The sequence below is a fragment of the Bactrocera neohumeralis genome, chromosome 2 (genome assembly GCF_024586455.1).
Source record: "Bactrocera neohumeralis isolate Rockhampton chromosome 2, APGP_CSIRO_Bneo_wtdbg2-racon-allhic-juicebox.fasta_v2, whole genome shotgun sequence".
NCBI classification, from domain to species: Eukaryota; Metazoa; Arthropoda; class Insecta; order Diptera; family Tephritidae; genus Bactrocera; species Bactrocera neohumeralis.
This window is the reverse complement of record NC_065919.1, coordinates 73905195-73916537: the sequence shown is the minus strand read 5'-3', so window position 1 is coordinate 73916537 and position 11343 is coordinate 73905195. Positions and strand designations below refer to the sequence as shown.

At 32.9% G+C, this 11343-nt stretch overlaps 1 protein-coding gene across 2 annotated transcripts; it reads right to left on the bottom strand.

Moving 5' to 3' along the window:
• Window positions 1-1242: 1242 nt before the first annotated feature.
• On the bottom strand, window positions 1243-10429 carry LOC126767755 (mitoferrin). Of its 2 annotated transcripts, XM_050485356.1 has the most exons (7): window positions 10162-10429; window positions 9446-10061; window positions 4110-4198; window positions 3879-4003; window positions 3574-3809; window positions 3350-3511; window positions 1243-3246 (listed from the first exon to the last, which is right to left on the bottom strand). In XM_050485356.1, exons 2-7 carry the CDS (start codon window positions 9560-9562, stop codon window positions 2791-2793), a joined length of 1185 nt encoding a protein of 394 aa, XP_050341313.1. In that variant the 5' UTR covers window positions 9563-10061; window positions 10162-10429; the 3' UTR covers window positions 1243-2790. The 2 variants fall into 2 exon arrangements, with proteins under 2 accessions (XP_050341313.1, XP_050341314.1); XM_050485357.1 differs by lacking the exons at window positions 9446-10061; window positions 10162-10429 and adding an exon at window positions 9048-9208.
• Between the last annotated feature and the right edge of the window lie 914 nt (window positions 10430-11343).

The following is an 11343-nucleotide window of genomic DNA, read 5'->3' as shown; positions in this document are numbered from 1 at the left end:
TATTTTTTTCTTTTGTAAATAAAAAAATTATAACAAAGAAAAAATACATTTTTTTAATAAAAAGCCCTTTTAGAACTTTAATTAAAATTATTTTACTTCATCTCATTAAAAAAAAAAAAAAATCGTTTCTTCGAGTTATTTATGATCCAGTTAGTTATTGTAAAAATGTTGTTTTCCGGTACTTATTTACTACGCGGTACAATTTTTTCTGAAATGCAATTAGCCCCTAATCACCAACAAAACTATTAAAAAGCTAGTAAAAGATAATACTAAATACTAGCCCGTTCATATCGAAATTTTAATTCAGATGAGTAGTGGTTCGGTGACACTCAACAACAGCTTTACATTAATAATCGATTATTGCTATAATGTACAAACGTCTCGACAACGACGTCATTTAATATTTTATACCTTGGACCATAACTCCTGCCACAAAAAATACCGGATCAGTTTGTACAGCTAGAAATGGACGTGTGCAAAAAAAATAGTGTCTCAAAAACTGAGGGATTAGTTCGCATATATACAGACAGACATAATGAATATGACTCAGCTCGTCATCGTCATATTTTATAGGGTCTTCAACGTCTCCTTCGGGGTATTGACAATTTTGTGGCAAACTAAATTTATCTAAAAAGCTTTTGGTGGCGACACGCTGTCAGTAAACCTGCTGGTCATACCATTTTCTTCTCCTTTGATATTTTAATAATATATAGATATTTTGTATACCAGAATCGCCTTCCGACTACCAGATAACTGTAGTGTTTTGGAAGCGGAGTTCACAGAAATTAAATAAACCCCACTTTTTCTGACAAAAGTGGCCTTACAACAAGAAATATTACACACAGATAGCCAAGCGTTTTTCAAATCACTAAAGTCTATTAAATTTTCATCGAAGATAGCGCAATAATGACCTGATCTATTAGTGAATCGAACTTCCCTTTTCAGAGTGATATGGCTGGCAACTGTGAAGCATGAAGATGAACTAGCCAGAAGAGTCACCACCCTACAATTAGACTCTGATATAGGGAATATAGGAGCATATATGACTTGTAGATATTTAATCGACAAATATTTATGTTATTATATATATCTGAGTCTCGGCGAAAGTAATCACTGACTTATTCCACAAGCAGACGAACGAGGCAATATGGAATATGGGCCGCACATACCAAATTTTATTTCCGCAAAATTGCCAATACCACATTGCCCCTTCCGCGCCCCATTAAATGAAAAAGCAAAGCATACATTTTGGCGAAAAGACTATTTTTTCAGCTTTTCTGTTTGAAAATTACAAGGTTGTGTAATTTAATAACAATAAAATTTTTAAGTTAGCATATATTTAGAGTTTACATTTAATATAATTTAAAATAATATTAACAATTTTCATATCTTGCAGTCACCACGCTAAAACCACAATCTAAATATGTAGAATGAAAACAAAAATGTATTGACAAGACCTGTCTTTCAAGTAGCAAAATGAGCATCATCTTCTTAACTCCGAACATATAAGGCGTGTATGGTGTAATATATATATGTAATCACAGTAGAAATTCTCTTGCAACGTTTGTAACTATGTATGTGTTTAATTGTGTGTATATGTATGTTGTTAGGAAGTGTTGTCGATTCCATGTAGTAGCGTGGTAATGGCAAAATAATAGTTTCAACTTGCTGCTAGATCGCGCTGCACCTGAATTTAAACGCAGTTCGATGCCGTGACTTGTATTTTATGCACTCGTATAGTTGTGTTGTGAATTTCTTGGAAATTCAAAATGCTGCTAACGAGTATTGTGCCTACAAACTACGCATGGCGTCATTTCTTATTTTTCTGCTCATGTGATTTTATTTTTCTTCTTTCTTTCCTTTTATATATATTTGTATAAACTAGGTTCATTTAGTGTATTGTAATTAGATTACAAGTTGATGCTCTTTTGCAAAGATTTTATTGTGTAGAGTAAACACGTAGTGATTTTTCAAATTGATTTCACTTTCCGAATTGATAATTTTATTTTTTTTTTTATTTTTACAAACATGAATTTTTACACCGCAAATAATGTGCGGACGGGGGAGAGGGGGAGGGCGCATCGTGCCGGTAGGTATGGTTGCTGAGCAGGGGTGTAGCTAAAGACTTGCATATTTACATAATACTATATAAGGTTCGTTTTATCCAAGAGTTGGCGAAATGTTCCAACCTGTTGCCAGCACAATTAAAGCCAAAGGTTTTTAGCACTGGTTCGATTATTCTCTCTTTAGTAGTATAGATATTCTATATAATCTATAACGTTAATTTTAATTTGTCTTCTGTTTTTCTTCATTGAGCTTCTTTTCTATGCGGTTTATGCAACAGGCAGGTGATGGGTATTTAAACACTGCACAAACAAAAAATAACATTTATCACATTCATCACCATTAAACAAAACTTTCGCCAGTTAGATACCGTTCTTGAGCACTCTTTTGGTGGTCTTTAGTCTTCTCTGATAGGAAGGTATTTGGGGTGACTCGCAGTGTGACGGTCCACGTCGACACTGTTAAACACACCACCCCGCCCAACTGCACGCACCAGACCTCACAATAAAGACACGCCACAAATAAATAAATATACACGCACACGCCAGCGTTGCCAAATACGGTAATAAAGTTGTATGTTGTATTAACGTGCGCTCCACGCTGGCATTGAGTCGTCGCTTGATAATTAGATTTTTGTTGAGTTTTGTATATTACAATATTTTGTTTCGTTTCATGTTGCTACCCTCTCTCCGACACTCGTTCTATTTCTCAGTATCACTCTTTGAATTACGGACTCGAGTATCCTCGTTCAAATGGGCGCGTACTTTTCACATCCGTATGTCTGGTGTGCAGATTTAATGCGGATGTCGTCACATTACTAGGCAGTTCACATACGCTTTTGATCGCCGTAGCACTACTTGGCGCTGTCGCTCCACCCGCGCTGCTGCTACTGGGCGCTGTAGCTGTTGTTGCACTTGGACTTGTTGGTAGCTCCTCCACGGCATCGGCCGTTGTCACTGGCAGCACGTAGGCTGTCTTCTCAGCGGGTTCCACTATATCGTCTCGCCGCTGCAACGCATTCTTGCCGGTTATCGATGACTTGTAGGTGCTGTGATTGGAGCCAGCCAAATAGAATTTAAAGAATTCATATGTTGACCAGCAAATTGCGGTAGCGGGCATGGAGTATAACACGCGTGCCAACATGCCACGGAAGAAGCCTTTTACGCCAGCCACGGCGTAGATCTGCAAACAAAGTTAAGCAATTAAATGATTATATTGCACATTTGAAGGAGGAAATTTGATTTGAAATTTGCTTAAACACAGGTAGTACCACTACTTTCTTTACCTGCCGGATTGCTTCACCCATGCCCTTCGTGAGCCCATTCTCCTGTGTATTTAACAGCGTTTTTACCACATCCAGTGGCGTTGTGAAGGCAGCAGCGGTTGCACCAGCTGCGCCACCGGCTACCATATGAACTACGGGACTATATCTCCGTTCATGATTCAACTGTTGGAAAGGAAATAATTATTATTTTTCACATAAATAGCGCTATTTGTATTGGTATTTACCATATTTTGGAAAAATTCGTATGTGGCAAAATGTATTGTCTGATATGGTATATTCATCACCAGCTGTGTGGAGTACGATCTGTAGAATGCTTGGATGCCCTCAGTACGATATACGTCCTTCATACAGCTAATAACTGAATTATACTTTGAATTGTACATTTGCATGCGTTGTTTTATCACTTCCGTGGGATTCGATACGGCATCGTGTATGAGTGTCGCTATAGCACCGGACGCCACTAAGGATTAAAAACAAGAAATTTTTGTGAAAAAACATTAATATAGTATATATGAAATATTATACTCACTATAATTGACATGATTGTTGGTGGTGAACTTAGTCAGGAGCTCTTTCGTCATTTCGTAGGAACCAAAGTACAGCGCATGTGCGGGTCCGGCGCCAGCAACAACAGCGGAGACACCACGTATGGGTCTGTAGCAGCAGGCCATCAATAGTTATGAAAAACAATATGGAATTGCCAAAATTTTATCAGTATGGAAGATAACAAAAACGGCTTGTAAAGTACCAATTAACTCACCTCATAATACCCTCTTTCTTGATCATGTTCTTGAAGGTGGTGCTGATGTCATAGTTGGAAGTGACTGGCGATAAACTTTGCATTCTTGTCTGAAATTATGTATGTGTACGTGTACAAACAATGATGATAAGGTTTAATAATAAAGTGTATCTTATATGCAGGTCGTAAAATGAAATGTGAGCCCAGACATAATTGCGAAAATATATTTTTAAGTCTGCTATTTAATATTTGAAATTTATTTTGCGTACAAAAATAACGACGTTGGGGTCGATATTTATGTAAATACATACAAACATATGTATGCATAAATATTATGTTTATGGGATAGTATGCGATATTGGTTTTGAATACGCACTCGCTTGTATCCATATGTACATATGTATAAACATATTATTTTTATGGACTGAGTGATGTAGCGGTATTGATTGTTCACCAATACTTCATCTAATTGGGCAACTACAAAAACGTAATTGCAATGAAAATTAAGCCTATTTTTATTTAATATTGATTTGTTGGTCTATACAACTGTAATTTACAAAATTGTGTGGTGAGGTGTTAACCTTTGATGCTACGCTTAGTTGTTTTTAAGTACTTAGTAATTGTAGTATCCCATTTTCATTCGTAAATAAAGCGCTTTTACGCAATTTCGTAATCTAAATTAATATGAAAAGTTCTCTACATCAAGTTGCTGCACTTCAGGTCGGTGCACAGCAGAAGCCGGTCGTCGAGTGCAGTTTTTGATTGTAGATAGATGCATAAAAACGTGTATGCATGTATGTATGTCCACCAGTTGGTGGTAAAAATGTCGTGTGCTCGGAAAAGGCAATTGATTTAAGCAAACAACGCCCAGCTATCACTACTCAAACAAAAACAAAATATTATTTATAATGCTGTTACGTCCCTTGAAATGTTCTTAAAAAACAAAAAAAATTTAGTATAGTATAGTTGGGGAACGGACAGTAAAAACTTATCTAACATTGAAATCTTAAACGACACTTGCGTGGTTTCCTAGAATCGTTATATATGCCTATGCCACAATCGTCATATCGAATTGGGAAACAAAATACATTTGTACCTATGTCCGAATAGATAGACGACGATTGATTGGCATGATGCAGGAAAAATGATATCGTGAAAAGTATAACGATTGTGTGAGCTGAGTAGAAGTAGTGTTTGTAGTTGCTAAAATTTCATTGATATATGTATATGAAAGTAGAAAATAGCTCTCTAAAGTGTTAATTAAGTAATTTAATAAATAAAATTTTCAATTATCGAAGTAGGAAAGTAGTGACACAACGAAGAATAATATATTATAGGTTATATAATAGGCACGAAGCAAATACAATGTACATATGTATGTATATAAAGCAGTATGCATACAAAATACTTTCACGCTAAACATAGCATTTGCAAAGGAGCTTGGAAAATATGCACACAAAGAAAGCGTATTTAAAAGCAATTTTAAACTGAACTTCGCTTTGTGTTCGAGCATATTTGAAAATGTTAATTATTTTTCAATGTTCTATAATGACCCTAACAAAAAATAAATAAAAAAAACCAAAAGAAAAAACATTTTTTTTTGCACTCGAGCTACAACTCTTGTCACAAATAAACAATTTTTTTCCGTACAATAACTTTTACCGTTCTACTTTCCCGTTTTTATGGCAGCTATATGCTATAGTAGTCCGATCAAAAAAATGGTTGGATATTGTAGCGTTGCTTTGGACAATAATCTAAGCCAAATTTCATGTTTACATCTCATCAAATAAAACGTTTTCCATACAAGGAATTATTTCTGATCGTTTAGCTAATATGACAACTAAATTCTAATAATGCTGGCCGGATGTAGGCGGTTCTGACAAATGCGCAGCTTCTTGTAGAGAAAAGGACGTGTGCAAAATTTTAAATCGGTATCTCTCAAACTAATCCTTCAGTCCGCGCATATACAGACAAATAGACGGACATGGCTAAATCGATTCAGCTCGTCACGCCCATCATTTTTATATATGTATATTTTATAAGGTCTTCGACGTTTCCTTTTGCGTATTACAAACTATGAGGGTATAAAAATAGGAAATACTATGAAGTTTGCTATATATAAAAATGTTTTTTATGAATGCAAAGTATAACATACAAACATGCATAGGTAAAAATGTTAAGTTCTATGTATTAGTTATAGAGAAATTAAGAAGAGGTGACAAACGCGTCAACAAATGCTAAGCCCTATACATACATACATATGTAGCTATTCTAACAAGATCGCGCAAAAATGTATAAACTAAAATGAAAATACAAACAAGAACAAACTAACCGAAAAATCACGCACATAAATTTTTTTACGATTATATGTCATGACGGCGCGTATAAGCAGTTAATGTTGTATATAGTAGATATAGTATTTTCATGTGTGTTTAGCTAAATCGATAACTCGCACCTAGCATAGCATAGAGATTATGTGTATTTAAGAAAAGTTAAAGAATCCAAGAGAGGTTACGTAACATTATGCGAGAAATAGTTTTGAAATGCGCTGTAAGCGTGAATAAGCACTTATTTATAACCGTCCATTTTTTATAAATACACGGACATTGTATTCTCATACTTACTATACATATATATTATACAGACAACTTTGTATGTGCATATATATTCTATAACCGAATAATGCACGCGAGGCTCATTCATGAGCACCAATATAATATACAATATGAGTATAGTAGATATAAATTTATATTAAATTATTTAAATGTATTTTTAATAGACATATGTACATAGTATATTCATATACTCAACCATGTATGAGTGTATATGCGTATTTATAATAATGCAAATTACTGCAATCAAAAGTAAGAAAAAATTAAAAGATAATTACTAGGCATCAAGACATGACAGTAAAAAATGCCAGTACAATTGTTGTTGCGCACTTTATTACCTCAGTGGAAAAAACAACAACAATAATAATAACATGCACTCGTTCAATTACAATCGCGGAAAGTAAAAACATACAATCATACAGACATACATATATGTATATACATATATATTATATACAAATGTACTACAGTGTTGCGTACTTATGTATTGGAGCAGAAGCCACGATAAATTACGATTAAACAAACACTTCACAATTGCTTCTCATTTTTTGCAAATTGTAGCATGATAATCACATTATTCTATGTATATTTTTTTGTTGATCCAACTAATAGTGCGGGTGGTATGTAAGAAGATAAACTTGCGAAATTAGTTTCAAGCTCTATATAATGTCGACTAGTCATCTAAATGCCTTTATATATTATTTTGCATTGTTATGCAAAAGCACATCGTTTAAAATTTACAACAATTTATCAGATCAAGACATATTGTGGGCCTCAATAAATGTACAGATGATTCTGAGAAACATTTATGGGGATTTCTACAAATGTCAACATTTTGTTTACTGAATCGTTTAATTTTCTGATCACATATGAATTAATTTTTGTGTATTTTTTTCTTTTGCATACTATTCCTATGAGTACTTCATGGTGAACCCCCAATTAATTATATAAGACACTGAAGCACGGTAATTATATTACATTTTTATCAAAGCAAATTTGCATATAGAGGATGACTAAAATAAAAAGGGAACATAATAGGCATGTATATATGGTATACATCGGCACGTAGAAAATCAACAATCAGCAATATTAACCCAAGTTACGAAATTGAATTATTATTCATAAATATCTAAAACTTACGAAAAATAATATATACCATATTATATTGTAATTGTTGGACATTATGTTTGACAAAAATTTTACAACGAATATAAGTACGTAAATTCCCATTCTTCACGATCTACGTCTTAGTCGCATAAGTTTTTTTAGTAGCAAACTAACAATTCATAAGAATTAACACGCTCACCTTATCTAAAAAATAATATAATACAGCATTAGATTTTAAAGTAACAAATTTAATTCACATAAAATAGGTTCTAGATCTAGTTATTATCTTATCATGTAGCAGTTGGCAGTCAGGTACATTGTTGGCCAAATACACTAGTAGCCGATAAGCATACTTCAGCCAAAAATAATTAACCAACGTGCAATCTCAAACTTTATATACATACATATGTACATATATAAAAAATAAATGGAGCAAATTTACCGACTCATAATCATGTTTTGAGACATAAGCACCTGAACGTGAATTACATTGAAATATATGAAATTCCACTACCATAAATGAGACGTATCGAAAATGGCAGAGCAATTTAACTAACAATTCAACAATATTTATTGCAACTCACATAAAAATATTACTGACATACATTGTATAATTATTAAAAAAACTTAAAATAATAATGGCAGAAATGTGCAAAACTGTTAAAAAATAATAAATAATTTATTGAAATTGAGAGTAGCTGCGGTAAATTCAAAAAGAACTATAAATGATCAGCATGACGAGCTGAGTCGATTTAGTCATATCCGCCTGATTGTATAAACGCGAATTAGTTTTTCTGAGACATTGATCTGAAATTTTGCAGTCATCTCCAGAAAGCTGCTTATTTGTCGGAGACGCCGATATCGGAGCGCTATAACATATAGCTGCCATACTTCTGAACGATCGAACTGAGGTCCTTTTTTGATTTGACAAAAATTGTTATCCAAAGCATCGCTTCAATCTTCGATCATATTGTTGAGCATAAAGATATTTGTATACCCTTTTAAGCCACAATAACTGCACCAGTGAAGGGTTCTATTAGCATTGATGCAGCTGAAGTTGACGTTTTTTTCTCATTTTTCTATTTTATGCTTAAATACATTTTTTTGTTTTTCAAAATAAAAAATCTGCAATTACTGCTATTATCAACAATAATTTTGCACAGCAAACAATTAACCGCAGATGGGCTTAATAGTTTATGCTTAGTCAATGATTTTACAATACACCTGTTTTCATACTAACAATTACACCTGCTCTCACAATCCTTAACCAACCAAACATCTGCTGATACATTAAAATAATTTCTTTTGCACTTATTTATACATAAAAAACATCCGAGCACGCATTCATTACCAATAATAAATAGACATACCCATCTATGTTCTGGTATGTCATGCCGAAATCGAACGAACCAAAAAAAAAATAACATTTTTGTATAGGAAGAAAAACAACAATAAAGCAGCCAACAAAGAGGAAAGAATTACATCACGACGCTTAAATGTGAGGTTAGGACAGCGTTGCTAACAGCTGAGCAGTCAGCTTTCAACCGCTGGTTTGCAACAAAAACTAAATTAAATCGATTGATTTAGCATTAAGTTAATTTCACATATAATTTTTTAAAGCACTTGACAAAAACTCACCTTAACCGAATCCAATGGATACATAACACAATGTTCCAATACGCCCGCAATTGCTCCGGCTGTCATATTAATGCTCACACTGGTAGTGGGTAATGATTCGTAGTCGTCCATATTCATTGCGATTGTAGCAAAATCAGTAGTAATTCAATAAGAACGTAATGTAGTTATTAAACTTAGTGCTGATCACAGCTACTATACAAATTCAATAATTAATTGCTTTAAATGCCGCTATTTTAAGCAATTATATGCACTATATATCGCCTGTAAACAAACTGCCTTTACAACAAAAAAGGCAAAAAATTTGCCTCCTATGAATGGCTATACTGATCCCAAACGCTGCCGTCCGATTTCTGCGCGTCACTAACCGTTTGCAATGTGTTTTCACTCTTTGCCGAGCGAATAACGATGCCAATACACAACCACCACCACCTTGTACTCCCTTCCAATTGTCCACGAACTGTAGTTGTCACTCGCTCTACTGCTTATTCCCAGATTTTCTCTCCACTGATGCGCTATTGTTTCTTTTGCTTTGGCGTTTGATTTCCTCCACGTTTTCCACTTTCTTACTTTCCACGCTATCGACAACTTACTTTTCTGTAATTGATAACAGCAACAGCTATATTAAAGAATAAAAAAAACATTACACATAATTTTTGCCGCTCATTTATTACTTCAAACCATTTTAGACTTCAGCATGTTTGCCAAAATATTTTTACCTGCTTATACGGCTTGAATTTCGCAAGTTCTCTGTGAACACAAATCTCAAAACTCTATTAGCACAATCAGAAGTTATTTGGAAAGCCAGAAGTTTTATTATATAAAAATTTTACAAAATCTCTCCGAGTAGCAATGTAAAAATTCAAAGCTATCTTCTTAGTTACTCCAGTTATAATAAAATTACTTTTTATTGAGCGCAGTATATCTTTGCGGCCAGGTTTATCTCTGATCGCGGAATTAAACACATGCACGCCCAACTCAATTTTGCACTTGGAAAGACGACATACATCGCTTTTCCTTAATCTTTTGTATTCTGCTTTACGATAATTTTTCGTAAATTTTAAAAATGTCAAAACATTTAAATATACTGAGTTGCCACACGAGGCCTTTATTATCCACGTAAAAGTATATCACATGCAGATGTCGCTGTCATACATTTCGTATAAAAATTGGAGTTCAGTTTATTAATTTTATTTAAAAAAGAATATTATTCATATTTTTTTTTGTAATGACAAAATGTATATTGCAATAAAATTTTGGTACAAAAGTAATAGTATTAGATATTTTATGGAATTTCCGTATGAAATATTTTTTTGAAATACAAAAATACAAAAATATTTCATATTTACAAAGTTCAATCTACCGGAAGAAGAAGCTAGTAAATTTGAGTATTCTTTTATAATCAATATTTTAATTTTTAACGTTATGAAAATTAGTACTATATTACATTCAATTAATATTACATCAAATTAATATTAAAATAAGTATTTAATAAATAACTGTACAAAAAAAAAACAGAAAATAAGAAGGCCACAAAAATAAATATGTAAATGATAGCAAATTAATAATAAATTGACAATCTACATAAAATGGAACAGTAATATCGTATTATAAATATAAGTGAAATAAATGCTAAATAAATTTATAAAATTAATTAAACGATAAAAACAAGAAAAAAATAATGAATCGCAATTTTCAAAAAAAAAGTTACATAAATAAATACATGGTAGAAAATTAATAAAAATAGTGAACAACACTAACCACTATGATATTTGATAAAAAATGTTATACATATTTTAAATAAATTTATTATAAATTAAGAAATGAGAAATAAAGTAAAAAATAATAATTCACTGCCATTTTCATTTATTTTATATTGCCATATATTTTTAAATAATTTT